Here is a 22,350-nt window from a genome sequence, read left to right on the forward strand (position 1 = left end):
CTGGGATACCTCACTCAGGATGATCTTTTCTAGATCCCACCATTTGCCTGCAAATTTCATGATTTCCTTGTTTTTAATTGCTGAGTAGTATTCCATTGTGTAAATGTACCGCAATTTCTGTATCCATTCCTCTGTTGATGGACATCTGGGTTGTTTCCAGGTTCTGGCTATATGAATAAAGCTGCTACAAACATGTTGAGCAAATGTCCTTGTTGTGTACTTGAGCATCTTTTGGATATATGCCTAGGAGTGGTATAGCTGGATCTTGAGGAAGCACTATTCCTAGTTGTCTGAGAAAGCACCAGATTGATTTCCAAAATTGTTGTACAAGTTTACATTCCCACCTGCCTTGGAGGAGGGTTCACTTTTCTCCACAACCTCCCCAGCATGTGTTGTCACTTGAGTTTTTGATCTTGGCCATTCTGATGGGTGTAAGGTGAAATCTCAAGGTTAAGTGGGTACTAGACCTATAAGATAGGATAAGCATACTAAAATCTGTACACCTAAACAAGATAAACAAGAAAGAGGTCCTGGGTAAGATGATCAATCCTCACTTAGAAAGACAAATGGGATGGACATTGGAATTAGGAGAAAACAAGTAACAGGACAGGAGTCTACCACAGAGGGCCTCTGAAAGACTCTACCTAGCAGTGTATTAAAACAGATGCTGAGATTAATAACCAAACCTTCAGCAGAGTGCAGTGAATCATATGAAAGAAGGGAGAGTTAGTATGACCTGGAGAGTACAGGAGCTCCACAAGGACCAAGTATATCTGGGCACAGGGGTCTTTTATGAGACTGACTCTCTAACCAACGACCATGGATGAATATAACCTAGAACCCCTGCTCGGATGTAGCCCATGGTAGCTCAGTATCCAAGTGGGTTCTCTAGTAACGGGAACAGGGACTGTTTCTGACATAAACTCAACGGCTGGCTCTTTGACCACCCCCACCCCTGAAGAGAGGAGCAGCCTTTGCTGGGCCACAGAGGAGGACATTGCAGCCAGTCCTGAAGATACTTGATAGGCTAGGGTCAGATGGAAGTAGAGGAGGACCAACCCTATCAGTGGACTTGAAAAGGGGCAGGCAGGAGATGAGGGAGGGAGAGTAGGATTGGGAGGGAATGAGGGAGGGGGCTACAGCTTGGATACAAAGTTAATAAACTCTAACTAACATTAAAAAAAGAAAATACATTAATGTCACACTGGGTCCTGCTCCATGACAAAGGAGGGGGCCTTTGATTGCGGGGGAAACAATGGCAGATGTTGTATAGGGTTCCAGTTTAGTGGACTAAAAAGTTCACTAAATATAGTATTTGTCTGAAATACAGTATTGGTGATTAAAATATTGAGATACTTGTTTCCTATCAGCTTTTAAACATTTTTTCTGGGATAGACACTCTCATGTTTCTGACACCATATACACAAGAACTGCCCAGTCAGAGCACTCAGCACTCACCTATGTGACACAGGACAGAGAACATGAACTTAGACCCTCGTGGGATAGATTCGAAACTCCAGCTCTGCTTACCTAATGGTGTGACCTTGCACAAGAAAAGGTGCAAAACTTTTCCATGTCTCCCTTTACCAGACAGTAAAAAAGAGATAACCCTGGCAATGCTTAGTGAAGTCATAGACAATACAAGGAAAAACATGAAATGCTTTCTGTGTGTAGTCAGTTATTGCTCAGTGTCTTTATTTACTGAAGTATTATGTGAACTTCAGACCCAGTAGATCTCCAGAGATGTGCGCAACAGCCACTGTCCAGGGGATTTTGATGACAGAAATCTATAGTGGCCATGTCCCAAGGACTTGACTGTGACAGCATTGCGGGGATTGTGTAGGACAGAGCAAGGAGAAGCCGTCTACAGAAACATGTAGGAAGTGCTTTCTTTCCAGATGAAGGGACGGAGATGGGAGAGGTGGGGCTCTTTTTTAGATAATGCTTTCTTTCTGAAGCTGAATATTTCCATGTGAAGACACACTAAAGCAGGACAGAAGAGCAGAGCAATTCCAGAGAGGCAATGAGCTCAGCAACGCTGCTGAGCACTGTTGAATCCCAAACCAGTAAGTCTTTCCTTACTGTTGTGTGTGTGTGTGAGTTTATTAATGAATACTTATAAGACCATGCTCTTTAACACATATATTCTAAAAGTAGGTTGTTTGGTGGGCTTCTTCCATCTCCCTGATTTCCAGCAGCTGAGGGAAAACCATTGCACAATGCAGCTGAAAGAATTCCTGCAGCAGTGGCAAATCACTCACATCTTTGTGTCAGTATAAATCCATACTGTTGAACGTGCTTCTAAATGGTTTCTCAGGCACTTAGTTCTTCTAGGCTTAAACCATGAAGCAATATGAACAAACAAACAAGCCTCTCCAATACTCCACAAACTAACACAAATTTCTGGACCACACCTTCGGCAACTTTCAAACAGGTACTTTGCAATTTTTTTCTCACTGTCATGAAAAACATCCTGGTGACACAGAAAACAATTCTAAACCATGTCTACTAAGGATTTCATTATGAAAAACGTCTATTTTCTATAACTCAGAAACTAGAGCTTTTATGCTTCTACAAACAATACAATATACTGCAAACGTGCTTGCTTGAAACATGTTTGTACTGGGGCAATGAAAGATGGAGCTTCCTTTCTTCAGCTCTTTCTAAGGACTTAAACTGTAATTCTTTGCCTCAAAACAGATGCTGAGATCACAGCCAAATATTGGGCGGGGCGTAGAGAGCCTTGTAGAAAAGTGGTGGGCAGGAGAGAAGGATCTGGAGGTAATAGGAGCACCACAAGAAGACCAACAAAGCCAGCTAACCGGGACCATGAAGGGCTTGCTGAGACTGAAACACCAAAAAAGGACCTTGCATGGACTGGATTTAGGCCACCTACAAATATGTAGATGCGAAGGAACTCATATCTCATGTGTGTCTCCTAATAAGTGGAGCAGGTGCTCTCTCTGACATGGACTCTCTTGCCAGCTTTTCAATTACTTCCCCCGTGGAGGGACTGCCTTGCCAGGCCACAAGGAAAGAGGACTCAGCTCTGATATGACTTGATGAGCTGGGATGGAAGGGGGCCTCCCCTAGTTTGAAGAATATGGGAGGGGGGTGGTAGAGAGTGATGGAGGGTATGACCAGGACTTACGGAGGGACAGGGGTAAGACCATGATGCAAAGTGAATTAATTAAACAAAATAAAATAAAGTTAAAAATAAGATTTTCCCACCACTTTCCTAAACCAGTATAATCCCTAACTGTACTCTAATATGTTATCATAGGTACAGGTAAGTGTGGACCTCATCCTTCATCAAGAAACCTTCCCTTTCCAACAGACAAGAGACCATTACAGAAAGCTATATCAATCAAAATGCAGATTCAGGAGCCCAGACCCTAGGGATATATCTCCAATAAAACTCCTTCACCTAAAGCTCAAGGACCATTTTAGAAGAGTCATAGAAAGACTTTACGAGCCAAAGGATCATGCAGTTTGCTAGACTGTGTCTCCTAGGAATATCAGAAGCTAAACCCATAGTCTCACCAACATGACTTCCTAGACATGAGGTGAACAAGGACAACAACAGGCATGCTACCATGGCTGAGGGGAAGCCAGGAGGCTTCAACCCTACACAAAGCAACTAAGGAACATGGAGGGTCAGGAACTGTCTTCTCCAGGGAAAAGCACAGGAATTCACCAATCAGCTCAACAACACCAAATGGACAGCCCTAAGGATACACATACAAGTAACATTGCATAGACTGAGCATGCTGTGCTTACGTGTTTATGAATATATATATATATATATATATATATATATATACTCATATCAACAACTAATATAAAAAGAGGCCATGCTTTGAAAGCAAGCAAGAAGGGGAATGTGGGAAGATAAGGAGAAAGAAATGAGGAGGGGGAAGTGATATTATAATCCCCAAAATAAAACAACTAATAAGCACCACATAATTTATAAACTTATATCCATAACATATATATAAGACTTTGATAATGTCTATCTAAAATCCAATTTTAATTTCATATATGTGCTGATATATTATGGTACATGAGATCACATCACAAATGGGTCCTTTTATGAGAAGAAATCTTAATTTTTTTAAGTTGAGAAATTCCTGTAAATGTTATAAAAAAAAAAATCTAGAGCCATGTTGCTTCACACCGAAGCAATAATTTTAAAATTCTTTTCTATACTAAGTCCCTTTTCCAAAACAATTCCTACATATAGTCCAACATCTTATAAAACATAGTCTTTCTTTGTCTTTCCCATTTTTTTTTTGTCGGGCATGTGTGTATGTATCTTCGAGTACTATGTAAGCATATGTTGTTTTCACACAGCTGTGTGTGCCGGTGCACGAGCCTGTGCATGAAGCTTTGCATGCATGCAAACCCATTTGTGTGTGTAGACCAGAAGAGGGGATCCAGTGTCCTCCTTCCACTTATTCCTTTGCATCAGTCTCTCTCACTGAACCTAACACTAAGCTGATAGTCAGGAAGCACAGGGTTCTCCTCTGTCTGTGCCTCACTCAATGCTGGGGTTACAGACACTTCCCAAACCTGCTATCTCCTTACATGATTTCTGAGTTCTTCCTGTTTGAATAGCAAACACTCATCTTACAAAAAGATTTATCTGTTTTCTATTACGGGTCTGTGCGTATACCTGCATGTATGTACACCGCATTCCTGCTGGTGTGTTCAGAGGCTAGGCGAGAACGTCAGATGCCCTGGAAATTGAGTTACGGGTGGTTATGAGCCACCTGGTGTGGGCTCTTGGAGTCCTGGTCTTGTGTGAAAGCAACAAGTGCTCTTCAGTGCTGAACACCTCTCCAGCCTGAAAATAAAGAGTCTTAACTCACCTGTTTCCAATGCACTGAGCCTCTGGTTTTTACAGAAAAAGTGACAAATGGAACTCTGGGAACCTGGCTCTAGGTCCCCTTTTTCCCTCTAAGGATCCCAGAAGACCCTTGCTGAGACTAAAAGATTAAGTAAGAGCAGAGCAAGCAGAGAAGGGATGGACCAAGCAGAGAAGGACTCAGAAGAGCTGGCTCCCTCTGAAGCAAGGCAGAGCTAAATTTCAATCAGCCTATGGGCTATGGAATGTCCCGAGAGCTACATCCTAGAAATGTCGGTGATCTACCTTTGCGAATTCACAAACATCTAATGTACAGACACACAAAGGCTCAGTACAAACTGGGGAGGCACCACACAATGTTGCCAGCTGAATTCCTTCAAGGCCACCTAGAGCATCAGTCTCCAGTTTCCTGAGGAGAACATCCGTGCCCAGTCTCCATTGGGCTTTGAACATCTGCAGCTCCAGTACCAGTATACAGTATCCAGTATGGTGATACATGCAGAGTTTTCCAGACACTCCATTTCTGAGCTGAAAACTTGTGATTAAAAGTACCCAGCTTGAATGCACAAATAAAGGATAAACTACATTCGATTTTATATTTGAATGCAATTAATTATTCAAATTTACTTAAAAAATATGTAAATATCGAAGTGTTTGATTTACAAATTACGGACACTTTTGCGTCTATAAGTGTTTATAGCATGCTGTCACCGATGACAACTGTTTCCATTTTTGCAGGGCAAGCAGCTCTATCCTATTTTATTGTTTAGATCACCATAGAAATAGTTTCCCAAATCTTCCACAAGCTATAAAACACACCTTGTTCAGACAGAAGTGTTTACAGAATTTGCTTATTCCTGCCATTTTGTGGAAAAGGATAATTACAAAGCAGTCACCCCAATGAATTTGCAAGGAGAGAAAATCAATGGAGTTATAGAATGATGCATGTATCAACTCCTAAGCCCCAGGTAGCAATTTTAAATAATTAGATGGGAATTGGACAATTAATAGGTGATCCCTTACACTCTGAATTAATGTCAGAATCTTTTTCCATAATGGCACCTTTTATGCACCTGTTTCATCTGTGACACGCACCATAAGGCATAGGTTTCTGATGTCGCTTTTCTCAAAGAAAAGAGTCTGTACTGGAAATTATACAGCCATATGGGGAGGAACGAACAGCTCATGAAACACTTCTCCAGGTGGCCTCTGAGAGCCCCTATTAGAATGTCACACTCAAGAAAATACATGTGATAAAAGGGATCCGTGCAGAGACACAGCCAGGCTGCTGCCACGAGAGCAGGAGGATTCACGCCATGAGTCTCAGGGAACGAATGGACGTTTCAAGCCGTATCAGCCGGCAGCTGTGGGACGGGAGTGAGTATACGAAAATCAACATAGGCACCTATGTGTCTGCGACCCTCTCAGCAGGAAGAAACTCTGCAGAGAGCAGCAGGCCAGGCAGAGCCAAACACAGAGCAAATGTAGCTTTAGTTGTACCATATTACACATCTCTCTGAATCGCCTTGTAGAACAGGGGGACATCGCTGCTTACCAGCTCTCAACCCTTGGGGACTGCTATGAAAACTTGGAAACCATGTTAGTACAGTGAAGGGGTTCTACCACCTCTAGTAAGCCTTCTGCTGTTACCACTCTTCATTCTCCCTGCTTGTAAGGGACGGATTTACGTACATTACTGAAGGTCTCAATAGAAACCAGTTGAAGAACTAAAGACAACAGATATATGCTCCGGGCTTTGGTAAAACTGGATTAACAATCAGGTCGAGTCAGAACTCACAACACTGGACAGTGATTCCTGGAGTGAATAACACAGAGATTGAAGCACAGATTGGAGGGAGAGATTTTCATTACTATTCTGACATGTTTGCTTGCAACTATAATAATTCAACTTTAACCTGCATATCTGAGCTCCTTCATTTTTCTTCCCAACTACAGGTGTTTCTAAATACTTTTCTATTAAGTTTATATAAATATTTCATAATATCTTACTGTAAAAAATATAAAGTCACCTCTCCTTTGTTTGGGTTCCCTAGTAAGGGGTGCAGGGGCTGTCTCTGACATGAACTCAGTGTCTGGCTCTTTGATCACCTCCCCCTCAGGGGGGTGCAGCCTTACCAGACCACAGAGGAAGACAATGCAGCCAGTCCTGATGAGAACTGATAGGCTAGGGTCAGATGGAAGGAGAGGAGGACCTCCCCTATTAGTGGAATGGGGGAGGGGCACTAGTGGAGAAGAGAGAAGGAGGGTGGATTTGGGAGAAGAGGGAGGGAGCTACAGGTGGGATACAAAGTGAATAAACTAATTAATAAAAATAAAAACAAATTTTAAAAAAAGAATGCATTGCTAATTGCTACATAGGATGCCGGTAAATTTGTAACCCAGTATTTGTTGCTTAAAATACATATATTGTTCACTCATCTTCTGTCTGTTGCTCATTACTGTTCAGATATCATATCTAGGATGTTCTTACAAAATACTACCACTAATCATACTGGAGTTTACATACAAGTATAACATGAATTCCATCCCCAAACACATTTCTGAAATACTTGAGAGGCACAGAAATGAGAAAGTCTAAATATCAGGGATTCCTACAAGTGTCCAAGGGCTGTCTTCCTTAGGGATGCCAATAAAGCGTGTTAAAATTGTCCTACTTTACTACACTCTTCCTGCAGGAATAAATTTCAGATTACCTCTTAATTGAAAATGATGGTGAAGACCAAATAAGTGAAATTCTAATTATGAAATAGCCACTACTCTAATAGCATCTTAAGCTTTTCATCAGTAAAATAACAACTAATGTATATTTTGCCATCAAATTTCTTTGTGACAATTAAAAATTAAAGATATATTTGCCTGCAAATTTCATTATTTCCTTGTTTTTAATTGCTGAGTAGTATTCCATCTTGTAAAAGTACCACAATTTCTGTATCCATTCCTCCGTTGATGGACATCTGGGTTGTTTCCAGGTTCTGGCTATTACAAATAAAGCTGCTACAAACATGGTTGAGCAAATGTCCTTGTTGTGTACTTGAACCTCTTTTGGATATATGCCTAGGAGTGGTATAGCTGTATCTTGAGGAAGCACTATTCCTAATTGTCTGAGAAAGCACCAGATTGACTTCCAAAGTGGTTGTACCAGTTTACATTCCCACCAGCAATAGAGGAGGGTTCCCTTTTCTCCACATCCTCTCCAGCATGTGTTGTCACTTGAGTTTTTTATCTTAGCCGTTCTGATGGGTGTAAGGAAAAATCTCAGAGTCATTTTGATTTGCATCTCTCTGATGGCTAAGGACGCTGAGCATCTCTTTAAGTGTTTCTCTGCCACTGGATATTCCTCTACAGAGAATTCTCTGTTTAGCTCTGTACCCCATTTTTAAATTGGATTGCTTGATTTATTGCTTTTTAACTTCTTTAGTTCTTTATATATTCTGGATATCAGCCCATGGTAGCTCAGTATCCAAGGGTTCTCTAGTAAGGGAAACAGGGACTATTTCTAACATGAACTCAATGACTGGCTCTTTGAACTCTACCCCACCCCCGAGGGAGGATTAGCCCTGCTAGGCCACAGAGGATGACTTGCAGCCAGTCCTGAAGAAACCTGATAGGATAGGGTCAGATGAAAGGTGAGAAGGTCCTCCCCTATCAGTGGACTTGGAAAGGGACAGGGAGGAGATGAGGGAGGGAGGGTGAGATTGGGAGGGAATTGGGAGGGGGCTACAGCTGGGATACAAAGTTAACAAACTGTAACTAATATTAAAAAAATTAAAATGTTAATGATATAATATTTATCCATCTGAAATGCCTTGGTATGGCTGCCCATATATGAAAATGTATTATGACTAAATTATCTTGAAATAAAATTCATGCAGATTTATTTACAAATGCAAAGACAGTTTGTCATCATCATAGAAAGATATACGAAGAAAGTTAGTGCTCTATACTCTAGGTGGTTCTGAAAGAAAGATGGAATGACTGAATCATGATATTTCAAATACTAAAGTTCCCAAACATCTTCCTTCTAAGAAAATTACTGTTAGTCGTGAATAATGTATAAAGACACTCCTGGTCTAGCCAAACAAATAAATGAATAATAGATGACCAAGGATCTTCCTCAGGACGAAGGGTCTGTGAAATGGTATAAAACATTAAGTCTCCTACTTGTGAAATGGCTCAACAAGGCTCACACATGGGAAGGATCCCCCAGGACAGCTCCATCTGTGTACCTCCAACCGCAGCTCTCTGTGAGATGAAAAGGCTGTTAGGGGATCTTGGCAGGCTCTTAATGGCTCCAAGCCTTCATCTAATGCTTCGCTCTAAGTGGCCTTGAATTTAAGCCATCCATTCAAAAGCGTGGTTACGGCATTTAGATTTTTAGAATGTGAGCACTCCAAGGCCAAGGAAGAGCGTCTCCTCAGACAGCAAAAAGGTTTAGCGACTGCAACTCTGAAGAAGAGGGAAGACACGGGGAGGAGAGAGAGGCCCCAGTGAGATTAGCAGGTTATACTGGGCAGCAAGAAAGCTTGCCAAAAGTGGTTTATCTGGTAGAGAAAATGGAGCGTGCAAAAGGTGCGGAATTCTTGATCTGGAGATAGTTTGTATTTCAATCTTCTGTTTCAAATGCAACAGGGAACCTCCTGGAGACCCCTAAAACAGATATCACTAATGAGAAAGGCTACCTTTTACTGAAATTGCAGACAAAATAAAAGTTGTTTCCAAGAGCTCAACATCTCTACTTGGGACTCAAGCCACCTGCATCGCACTTTAAAAACCACGTTCCATGTCGGGAAATACCTTGCTCAAATAATTATACTTTGTGGCATCTTTAACATAAATCTGCTTATTTTAATGAAGTCACCAATTTTCTTTTTTGTTGTTGTTGTTGTTGTTGTTTTCTTTTTTTTTTCTTTATTAATTACACTTTGTTCACTTTGTATCCCCCCTGTGGTTCCCTCCTTCCTCCCATCCCAATCCCTCCCTTCCTCCACCCTCTGTATGCATGCCCCTCCCCAAGTCCACTGATAGGGGAGGACTTCTTCTCCTTCCTTCTGATCCTAGTCAATTATATCTCATCAGGAGCAGCTTGTCTTCTTGATGGTGATTCTCATGGGAAGAACTGATTAGGACCAATAATGCAGGCAGCCACTGGGTCTCTTGGTTAGTCCTAGCTTGTGGAGCCAGTCAGTCAATACAGAAATGAGTCTTTCATGGGGAAGGATTCTTGTTTCACCCAGTTGCCCAGGCAGGAAACCTATGAACCATTACCAACTACTGACTTAGAGAACTGCATGAACACTTTAGAGACACCTGGAGGTGGCTGTAGAGGAGTCAATAATGCAATTAAAAAAAAAAAGGCCTGTCCATTATATTTAGGTAATTTTAAAAACACACTCAAAAATGTAAATACTTAGATTAGTTAATGCATTAATTAGTTATATGAAGAATTAATTAAAGTCTCTTTAATATGTAACTACTCATAGAAAGAAAACTGACCTTCTGATGAAAGATTTTGCATGGTGGTGTGTTAGTAAATGTTTAATAAGTGGCTCTGGAAGACAGCAGGGCAGCCTGATTTGTGATCTTTGTAAACTTTCGTATGAAAAAACGTCTTCCATAATAAAATTTGTGCTACCAATATGATATCAATAGAAGTATGACTTGGATGAAATTTTCTTTAAACTCCACACTTCTGCATAAAAGTCCTAGCCAACAGTACTATAAATGAAAAATAATACCCAGATGGTAAATATGTTGACTTTCTGAATATGCATTAATTTTGTTTCTAAGTAATTTATCTATAGTTCATATAGTTATTTCTTAATAAAACTGTTTAACAATTGGCTCATAATTTTTTAAAAAAACCTTATAGTAAACTCTTCCCAGCTGGGACGAGCTGCTTCTAGTCCACAATTGCCTGAGCTCATTATTGCTCAGCTAGAAAAAATCTAGACAGAGAAGAAAGAGCAGAAATTGGGCAAAATTCCATTCTGAAGGATGTGGGGTATTTAGGACAGAGATTTCATTTCAAAAGGGCATGTGAATTTCCATCTTGTAACTAAAGACAAATCCAAAACATTTTTTTTCTCATAAAGTACAATTTGAAATTTTGCCTTCATTAGTTATTTAGGTTTAAGTAGCTCAGTGTGGTAATCCATATCTGCGTTTCCAGTACTCCTAAGGCAGAGAGATCATCACTAGTTTGTAGTCAGTCTTGAGTACACAGTAAAACTCTACCTGAAATAAGATAAATATACACACACATATAGTCTTATTATATATGATTAAGAGTGAAAAATTGAGGAAGAATTTCCACTAAAGACAATTTTGTATTTTGTAATATCTTAATTAAGATCATTTTATTCAATATTCTTATTGGTAAAGGAAACCAATCAAGCACAGTGCTTTCTTTTGTACCTTGATTAACTAATCTGATCAATCAGCTTGCTTAGCATTCAGCTTCCTACTTAGAAACATTTATTATACTACATATGATCAATACCAAAATACAGATATATTACTTCTTACTGGAATAGGGGAACTGTCAGCATTATATTTATGACTTAACATCTCCCTGGTTGGGCTCAAAGCTCTTACAAGAAGATAACTGCTACAATATAGTCCCCTACAATCTTCTGATTCCTGTTACAAAGGAACTTAATGTCTTCCTGAAGCATTCAGAACTCAAAGTCTTGTGGAAAGAGGAGGATGAAGGTACCCGACATTTAATTCCATTTAATGATCCAAATATATGCCATTAGTCGTGGGAAACATTCAAATGAATGGTTCTTCTTTTTTTTTAAGGGAAGAAAAAAATCTTCGAGAAACAAAGATAAGATATTCAGCACCAGCTATGTATCTAATTACTGCAACAGGGTCCATTGCCAGTAGTCCAACCCTTATTCTCTCCAGTCCTTGGTGTCATTAGCCACTCACTGCAAGTGTGTCTGCTCCAAATGAACAAACTGTAGTTCTCTTGCTGTATTAAGGGTGTCATCTTCCCCAACGCACGTAGATATACCACCTTCTTTTACTCTATTGTAGTTACGTTAATGTCTGTTGAATACTGTGCCTATAAATAAACGGGTTTCCATGATCTTTCATTTTATTTGAGGATGTTTGCAAAATATTCCAAATTGAAGGCAGAGATTAGTTAGTTGTGTGTGTTATATAATCATTGCTAAAGAATGATACTCGAGGGAAAAATGATGTTCTGTTACAGACGTATGTGTTGTTAACAGTTTTCTCTGAGACTGAAATGTTTCCTCTTGCAGGCAAAGCCCCTTAAGCAGAAAGTGAAACAGCTCAAAACAGCCTCAGGAAGTCCCTGATACTGACAAGATTCACTAGGCCCCTCCCTGCCAGAGTAAATTATAAACGCCGAGAGTCCCTCTCCGAGGAAATGAAGCTGATCTGAAAGAAAGACTCTCGGAGGAGAAAAGCGGCATTTATGACATACCAGATCAGAGGCCTGGCAGCATCAGAAACCGCCCAAGCATCCCGGAAGAGGTGTAGAACAACCGAGGCATCTGAAGGGATATCTTCAGTCTGCGGAGCTATTCCCAGGCTATGCAGTGTGCTCCAGGCTCCCCGCTTTGTGAGCCATCACCCATGCTGGGGTGGGCACTGGTGATACAGCTGGTTTTGAGTCATTTCTGCTTCTGTAAGTAGCCTCCCACGCATGTTCCTTTACAAAGCTCAATGGTTCACCGAATTGGACTTCGGTGGTATTGACACTTTGATCTGTCGTGTGTTCCATATTTTGGGATGAGTATGTGTGCGCGCATCTCCCCAGGAAAAGCCTAAACATTTGTAGGCATTAACAGAAATTCATGTTAAGGGTATTAAAAGCATGAATGTCTGTTGCATTAAAAATGATGTATTTTATCCTTATCAAACATTTATCAAAGGGTATACCTAAAATTGAAATTCAAACATGGTCACAGTTATATTTGATTTCTTTCTCTTTGTTTCAAAACTTGTATTATGATATAGAATAGAAGTAGCATAAGAGAGTCAAAATAAGTAATTCTCATTGTTGGCAAAATCTCAAATTAAAGATTATCTAGTTTGATTTTCCAAATGAATAACACATTTATTCTCTCATTGTATGTTACCGTAACATTGACACTGTGTATCTAGCTCAAAATGTTAACTTTAATCTCAGGTCAGGGACTCACCAGTGGCAAGCATATGACATAAGCCAAACGAAGGACACTTCCATATAGGCTCTCCGGAAGGGTCTGGGCTGCGCACAGCTTGCTTCTTGTCTCAGAGATTCCTTAAGCTGATGTTCTGTTTTAGTCATGTTTCTAGCAGCATTACTGTCTCATGTAGATACTGGAACACTGAGATAAAGGGAAGGCTGATGTGTTTACTGTCTCTCATCCTTTCCCAAAGCCTTCCAACTTTATATTTATATTTTGATTTTTTGTCTGTTTTGATTTTTATTATAGTGTGAAAGTTTTAGAGTTTTATTCTTTATCTGTTTTTTTGCTTTGTTTTTCTTCCCTATCATTATCACTGTTTATTATGTATTTCTAGGTACAAATGTCTGTCCTTGCAGGTTCAAATAGAGTTTGAGGTGAGGAGGCTTCCTCTCCCACTCTCCACTTTATATGTTGAGGTAGGGTCTTTCACTCTACCCATCTTACTCCAGGGATCCCATGTCCATCACTCATGTCCTGAAACTACAAGCTCAGCAACAGCTCATATGGCATTTATGCAGGTCTAGGGATTCAACCTCAGTCTTCACCATGCACAGCACGTGGGTTATGGCATCTCCCAAGACTGGTTTGTGCATTTTTATTTTACTTTTATTTTGAAATGTCTGCTCTATTCTCTCTCTCTCTCTCTCTCTCTCTCTCTCTCTCTCTCTCTCTGTGTGTGTGTGTGTGTGTGTGTGTGTGTGTGTGTGTGTGTGTGTGTGAAGCAAGGTTTTTGTGGGGTTTGGAAGTAGTTTTTGTTGTTTCTTTGTTTTTGTTTTTGTTTTTTTCCCCTAACTATTTCTTCTCTCTCCTTTGCTAGCTCTTAGTTCTCTTATCACCCCACATGGAGTTTTATTTTATTACTGTTCTCATTTTTCTTTACCCTCTCTCCCAAGGTAATTAATCGAGAATCTGGAATATCAGTTTTTCCCATGATTCTGAAGACCTGTCTCAGTCTGTTGTCTGGGTTCCACAGTCATGAAACCAGCAGTATGAATCTGAAAGTTTCTTCACATGACCCTTTGTGTCACTAAACATTTCTGCTTGCCACGCACAGGCTTACATGTCTTCATCACACTACCATATCCTGAGGCCCCGAACGTTGTAACAGCACAGCTCAGTCTTCTGTACTTGATGTAGTTTGGTCCTCAGCCTTGGCTAATGCAGATTATTTCCACATTACTCACAAAGTCTATTATCAGCCTTAAATTAATATCCCTAACCTTTTTTAAATTTCATAGGATGAACCAGAGTATTGAAATGAAGACAACAAAAATTAAGAATTATATTTCAGGACTGGAGTGATGGCTCAACAGTTAAGAGCAATGAGGACCAGGGGTCAGTTCCCAGCACCCTTGTGGCAGCTCAAAACCATCTGTAATCTGATGCCCTCTTCTGGCCTCAGTAGACACTGCATGCATGCACAACACAGACATAGCTGCAGACAGAACACCATCACACATGAAATAAAATAATCTTAAAAAGGTAATTTTCAGCACATAAGAAAAGAGCTATTTGAATTAAAACCATGCAAAAACAAAACTATCCTTCTATCTGCATGATAAAATAAATATGTTTCCAGACTGGCTTTCAGACGTTTCTGGGAGCTGAGCAGTACATTTCAGAGGACTTAATTCAAAACACACACATATGCCACCGCCATTCACTCACCAGCACATTTATCTCGGCATTCCAATCTCACAGGTGCTCTGCTCACAGGTGGTTAGGAGTGGAATAGAAAGTCTTGAAACTGTGCTTTCACTGTCAGCAAATAAATGCTAATTTCTTTAACTGGGAGGAAGCTCTCTAAAATAAAACATATACCCCATCTACATGGTAATAGCTGCTTGTTTAGGTCACTCTCTTGGGGTTTCTGAGACTATAAACATGTCATCATAGTTTTGACTTTTAATGGGCTCATTACCAAATCTGACAATAAATATAGTTCTCACCATAAAAGGATACAAAATATGACAAGTTCCCCAAGTAATACATGCCAGCTTCTATTGAACATGCCTTAGAGTTTGATGTCCGCAGTGTTGGAAGATGCCTAATACTTTGAAGAAACTGTGCCTGCTATACTGTGTGCCACACTTCCCTGAGGCACCTCAGAGGAAACATTTCCGAAATACCATGTGGAGGTAATGGCTATGTTTATAACACACATATAAGGCTCATTTCAATATGGCGGCCAAAGCTGATTTAGCATGATTGAGCGTTTTGTTTTGTTTCTAGCTCTGACCCTGCACACCTGATGATGGCATACTTGCTGTTATGCCGACACATTGCATCAAAGGTGTCCTTACATAAGGCAAAAGTTCTTTGACGACTTGATAGATCGCCTTTCCTGGGAAGAACCACTTCACCAAGTTTTCTGTGCTCCTGTATTGCTTCTTTACACCTTCTCTTTAATCTGGCTTGGCAAAGTTTGAGCATAAATGTAAAATATGGGAAAGCATATAAGTCAGCGTGGAAAAAGGCAATAATGGAAAATAGTCAAAACAGCGGAAAGAACAAGGTAGAAGAGAGATACTGCAAATTAAAGTTCATCAACATTAGTCACCTAAAAATGGCCAGTTCTCTCTAGTTAGACTTCCCTTTTTGATGCATTTTCACTCCAGGAAGAAGGACGTTCATAAGAAATGGAATCAGAGCACAGAAAACCTTCCATTTCTTTGGTTTAAACAGCTCCTGGGCTGTCTGTGCAGTGGTTTGCAGCTGACTCTTATAATTACAGTGTGAATTCCCTGTGTGAAGTCTGAGCAGCAAATGCCATCCCCTCTTCAGACAAGCACTTGTTGATGTTTCAGAACCCCCGTTTCCTGAGAGCCAGTCTGAGTAGGGGAAACATGAAGGGAAAAGGACAGCTGCCTTCAGCTGGAAGTGCACTGGGCCTGGTGGCTGAGGCCCTTTCACATGGCATGCTGAGGCAGGCTGAGGAAGGCTTATCACACATAACCATTGTCAGCTGAATAAGACAAATTAAATAACATATTTAAAACTGAAGTATTAAAATACCTAAAATTAATTCCTTCATGATTATTTCACCACGTTCTTATTTTTTCTGTGCTTTTGAAATTGTTTAAGCATCTTATTTTAACTGGATACTAAAAACACTATATACAAGTTTATTTGTAACTGGCTGAAGTAGGAGTATTTATAGAAAAGACACTAGAAAATGCTGAAAATTGGGATGTGACTTATTACTCACTGATCTTCTATCTAGACCTAACAAATTTGTGGGTAAACATATTTTAATAATGCATACTGAAACTATACATATGTAATGTATATAACCACTACTTTGTCAAAAGACGTTCATAAATAAACTTTTAGTGCCTGAAAATCATTACAGTCAGAAAAAGAAATCTGGTCATAGCATTAGTGAAATTCTAATTTTGTTTCAGTCTCCTCTTTCTCCTTAAAGCAAACAAACATATCAAACAGTATACACATCAAAACCATAAAGCCAAGAAAACTTGCCAAACTCAACAAAAGAATTCGGTCAGATATAATTTAGTAAGAATTACTGTGTTTTTTTTCCCAAGACATTACTATTCTTTATATAAACAATGCTATCATGTATGGTATAATAATGTAACAGAAGAGTATGCACGCTAGGTTTTTTTGGTTTCGTTTGTTTGTTCTGCCAACTTGACACAAGATTAAGTCATTTGGGAAGAGAAAACATCAGTTGAAAAAAACACCCCAAACAGATTGTCCTGTGATTGCTTTGGGAGGGCCCAGCTCACTGTGACCTCTGGGCTGGTGGCTCTAGACTTGATGACAAAGCAGCCATGGGAAGAAGCCCAGCAAGCATCTCTCCCCCAAGGTTTCTGCTGCAGTTTCTGCTTCCAGGTTCCTCCTAGAGTTCCCACCCTGCTTTGATGATGCACTGAGATATGGAATTGTGTCTTAGTGTCTTATCATAGCAATAGAAACTCTCACTGGGACCACACAGACGCTTTCCTCTGTTCAGGACCTAGTTCTGAAGTGTGCATGATCAGGCTCTGCCTCTACCATACCACTGCACCTAACTTTGGAGGAAAAACAAAAACCTATAATTTCATGAGTTCCTTGTAGGCACATCAGTAAAATGAGTACCTTCCAGAGAACAATTGTTTATGTGAAAACACTTTATAGACAGAGGATGTAGGCATCGTCATAAATTCAGCAGATATGGTTCAGCTCCTGAGCACTAACACTTGCAGTGTTTACAGAGAAAAACAATTGATCCTAACTGCATAGTGCTTACAGTCATTAGACAATCATGAGATGTTTATGTAAGGAGAGAGAATTTAAGAGAGGGTGAAATATACATCACAGGAAAAAATAAAACAACATACGCTATGAAATCAAAGGAGCACAGGTAAGCTATCCTGGAAACTCCAGGCAGACTCATGCAGGAGATGGGTTCTGAGAGGAGGTTGGAGGAATAGATTTGTATCAATGAAGAAACAGTGGAAAAAGCGAGAGTATTCTGGGCAGATGGATGACCCCTCCAGACTATTAACAGCACAAAGATCATAACATAACTTGAACTATGACTGTACTGATCACCTGCATGAAGCTCTTAGGTGTTAGGTTCATATAACACTGAAGTTAGGTCTTTAGGGGCCCACAATCCAGTGTGCTTACTCACTGTCTTAAAGAATCGAGGACTGAAGAAATTTATTCAGTTTCCTAAGTTAAAAGCCAAGTTCATTTCTAAAAATTACTGTAGAAGTCGTCCTTTGCCTTTTTTTCTAAAACAAAGGAAAAAATACATGCTCACAGTGCAGAAGGGGTTGTCCAATAGGCTTTTAAATGTATCTGTTTGGGGTGGGCGATTATAGAAAAATGAGCACATGCAGAGTGTCCCTTTGGGGGGAAAGTGGAAAACTGGAAAAGTAAAAACATTTGAAAACCTCCAGTGAACAAGGACTAACCCCTGAGCAGCAGTATCTAATCTCCCCATTAATGAGCCCTGCGAGAGCTATCACCATTTGGTAATATTCGCTGACCGCCTTCTCAAGATAAACCTCTTACACCTGTGCGGTTTGTGACAAAACAAACGCAATATGCTTCAAAGAAAGCAAGCGTAGTGCTGCACCTATGTGATCTGCTCGCTGCACCGAGGGGAAAAAATGACAATCCCACAAGTCTGGCACAGTGCTACCTTGACTTCTACTGACAGTGAAACAGACCACAGTGTCAGTCCTGATGACAGAAGGATAGAAAGCGTTTGCCTAGAATCAGAAAGGTCTTTTTCTTTCCGCCCTGGTTTCCAACTTCCGATTCCACTCATCCCCTAGGCAAGGCGCCAAGCCAAAGAGAAGCCCTGTTCAGTCCTTTGCTCTGCTCACACCGCAGGACAGCTGTCAGTCTCTCGCAGCCTGAACAGGCAACATTTCAAGAAAATCAAAAGCATAACTGAAAAGGCAGAGTCTGAACTTGTGGTTCCCAAGCACAGCATGTTCCTGGACTTCTGGCCTCCTCTACCATCACCTTCCAGATGCTGAAATTAAGAACCACCAGAAAGCTGCTCCCTCAGGACCTGTCTGCAAACACCTTTAAACTGAACAACATTCTGTCTCCAGAAAACCATCCCGAGAAGAGCGAGCCCTGAGCCCGCGTGTAACTTAAGCAGAATTTTGCAGAGGGGGCACACGCAAGGTGTCCAACAGAGGGGCGGGGAAATCGCTCCCTCCCGGAGCGACACCCCAGCTGCCCCCCGACCGCGTGGAGACGCCGGGCCGGGCGGGGGCGCAGTGAACCCCAGCGCCTCGGTCTAGAAGTGAGACCGCGCCCTCCCGCGGGCAAGAGCCACCAGGCGGGAGGCACAGACCTCCAGGAAGGGACAGCGAGGGTGGCGACCCCTCTGGTGCGCTCCGCTCCTTCAGGGATGCTCAGCCCGGAGCCGCGGATGCAGAGAGGAAACCCCACGAGCCGATGCGAGGGTGCGGGCCGGTCCCGGAGCCCGGACACCCTGGGCACTTACCAGCTGCAGCGCGCAGAGACACACGAGCGAGCAGCGCCCCGTGCAGCAGCCCATGGCGTGGCCCGCGTCCCGGCAGCGCCGTTGGGAAGGGATCTGCGAGCTCCGGCGACGCGGCCGGGGACTTGAGAAGCGCCGGCACCGCGCGCTCCGCCGCCGGGCTCAGGCTCAGCCCCGCGGCCGGCTCTCCGCGCCCGGTTTTGCGGCTGGGGCTTGCCTTTGTTAATCCGCGCGCGGGGCGGGCGGAGGTCAGTGCGGCGCGCCGAGCCGCGCGTCTGCCGGGGGTCCCTGCCTCCCCGAGCGAGGGTCGGCTTCTTGGGGAGGGGGAGCCGGGCGGGAGGGCGGGGGGCGGAAGAGGCTACAGCTGGTGAGTGGGTGGATGTCTTTTAGGGGAGGGGAGTGTGCAGGAGGTGGGCGTCTGGAAAGTGCGGTGGGCTGTCTGGGTCGCTGTGTGAGCGTGTGTGCGCGCGAGTGTGTGTGTGTGTGTGTGTGTGTGCGCGCGAGTGTGTGTGTGTGTGTGTGTGTGTGTGTGTGTGTTCGTTCGTGGGGGGGGGGGGGGGGGTGAATGAAAGAGCGCGCCACCAGGGAGGATCGTCTTGTCTTGTTAGGAGTCTGGGGAGAGAGAAGGAGACTGTGAGAGAACGAGAATAAATATGAATGAGCATAAATCTGGGAGACCCTAGGGATTCGCGTCCCGCGCGTCCAGAGCAATTGCGGAGAGTCAGGCTGTAGGTTTTCCTCTGGGTGTGAGCAGTGGTTTGGAAGAGACCGGGAGCTGGGTTTAGTCGAGCTGCCCAGAGGAGGCACAGGTTCTGTTTGGTGGAGGGGGAGTCAGGGCCCAGGGACTTGAAGCTCAAAGTGACAGCGCTCCGCATGAGGCAAGGCCACCTTAAGGGCAAGGGACTGGCCGCGGGTGGCAGGAAGGGGTGAAAGCAGTGGCGCGAAGAGGCGGCTCCAGAAGGGTCCTGCCGAACAGTTCCGCGTCCCAAATGGAGCTCACGTTTTTCCGCGCCAGGCGGGCGCCCCTGCTGGAATCTTCTAGGAAAAGTTGGCTAGGATTAGAGCCGAGCATAACGTTCCCCCAGGAGCTCAGAGACCAGGACACTGCGGAAACTGGCTGAAGCCTCTGATTCAGTGTGCCCTGGTAGTCTTCACAGAGCCGCTGACAAGGGGAAGGTGATGGCCTTTTAATAGTAATGAGGCATTTCTAGAATAAACACGAGTATGAAGTTATACAGAGAAAAATAAATTGAGAGGAGTCACGGTGGAAAACCTAATTCTAGTTAAGTAAGATATACCAGACAGATTCTCCATGAATTCTAAAGAATCTGTCTTTCCTGTCCACCAAGAGAACAGAGCCCAGGAGTTCTGTGGAGACTCAAATTTCCACAGGGCTCAGCACAGGTAGCTAAAATCACTCCACAAGAATCGAGAATAAATCCCTGACCAATTGCCTCCAAGGAAGCAGTCTTCAGAACTAGGCTCAAAACTTATGTTTATCCTCCTGCTGCCCTCCTGATTGCTTCTTGGTTTATGGGTTAAGAAAAGGTGCGGGCTAGGCGGCATCTCCTGCCTTTCATCTCAGCACTCTGCAGGCGCAGAGCCAGCCTGATCTATACAAAGAGAACAGGTGAGAGAGCTTTGTGTTCTCTTTGCTCCACACTTGAAGATTGCCCAATCCAGTCAGACACCGAAGATACTTGTTTTAGTTTGTCTTGCCATTAAATGTCCAGTTCTTTAAATTTTCCAGAACATACATTTTTTTCCTAATATAACAGTATTGTTCCAAAGAAAAATGTACTCGTGATAACTCTGAAATTATAGTAAGAACACAAGAGTTATATCAAATTGCTGTCAAAGAAAGAGTCAAAAACATTCATTATTGAAAATCATGTTCATTCATGTGAGAAGGGGTAAGTGGAGTTAGAAGTATCTTTTTTAATCTAACTTTAAGACATGATGAAGGACTATGAGGAAGTGCTGGTTTTATAGACATAAAACACATTCATGGCCATCACTGATGAATGAAAGCAATAAAAAGATAGACACTGACAAATACGTAGTATCTGAGAAAAGGCCTGCAGAAAGTCTTAGGCCATTGGCTAGTAGTCTAGGTAACCGGTTGTAGAAAGGCACACAAATAAGTCCGCCTATGTCTTTCACAGGTATTGCCGGTGCTTCATGTCCTGAGGTTGTGATGAACCTTGGTAGCAAAACAAGTGGTCCTTCTGTCCTGCTCATATAAGTTTTACCACAGTGTATTTTATTAGTGATTTAATTCATCAATTTAGGAAGCACTATGAAACATGCACCCGGTGCTTGTCAAATGCCTGGCACCAGGCTCTCTGCACCTTCATTCCTCTGATCCCCACATCAGCCCCATTTGAGTAGGTCCTGGACAAGCTGTGGATGCAAGCAGAGAAAGTTGTCTGAGGGCCACGGGGAGGCATGGGAATCAAAGGCAGTGAGTGTGATTTGAAAGCCTCTGGACTTCCAGCCACTGCTGTCCGCAAAGATAGGGCGGGCACAAAAGCACTTCCGTACAGGGGGAAAGTGCTCCCCCCCCCCCCCCGGAAGCTGTGGCGACCGGCGCTGGCCAGTCCCCAAAGGCATTGCTACCTGGCAGAATGTCCTTCTGCCTAATCTCCCAAAGGACCCAGATTGGAGAACTGGAGCTGCTTCTTCGTATAATTCAAACAGCTGAAAATGCATTGATTTTAAATGCATACTTTAAAAACAAACCAACTTTAATAACATCCAAAAGAAGTATGAGGCTTTAGTTTTGACTCATTGTATTCTTTATTTTTTTTTCTTCTAAGTAGTACTAATAATCCTGAGCTGAGGACATACCAGCTATTAAATGTATGTGTGTATGTAGAGGGATTTTTGTTGCTGTTCATTTTTTCTTTGTTTTGTTTTTTGTTTTGTTTTATTTGGTCTTCTGTCTCATTTGTTTTTGTTTTTGTTTTTTTCTTGGTAAAACTGCTTTAAGAAACTCTACTTCTTTCTCCCCTAATACTATGAGCTTTGAAAATAAAAAGTCATGTGAGGGGAGGACAGCACTTCTAAAAAGCAAGGTCTAAAGGTGAAGATTTCTGTATTTCTTACTTGAGTTGCACTTATTTGAGGATCTTGGGCCAAAGGTATTATGAAATATTTTCATAAACATAACAAGATACTTGAGTCTAAACATGAGGTTTGTTATCTTCCATATATAGCTTATACATAGAGCCTAAAGACAATTTTTAAATGTGCTTAAGCTTTGACTACAGCATAAAATC

The 22,350-nt window shown here is 42.1% G+C and overlaps 1 protein-coding gene across 1 annotated transcript in view; it reads right to left on the minus strand.

Annotated features, from left to right (window-relative positions):
* Window positions 1-19,126, minus strand: part of Nkain3 (sodium/potassium transporting ATPase interacting 3) — a 581,394-nt gene extending 562,268 nt beyond the window's left edge. Inside the window, exon 1 of the mRNA XM_055603203.1 lies at window positions 19,073-19,126. Within this exon, the coding sequence (XP_055459178.1) occupies window positions 19,073-19,126 (54 nt within the window). The remainder of the gene's footprint in view (window positions 1-19,072) is intronic.
* Window positions 19,127-22,350: the final 3,224 nt, after the last annotated feature.

This window comes from Psammomys obesus, unplaced genomic scaffold (assembly GCF_907164565.1).
Source record: "Psammomys obesus unplaced genomic scaffold, mPsaObe1.curated_primary_1811, whole genome shotgun sequence".
Lineage (NCBI taxonomy): Eukaryota > Metazoa > Chordata > Mammalia > Rodentia > Muridae > Psammomys > Psammomys obesus.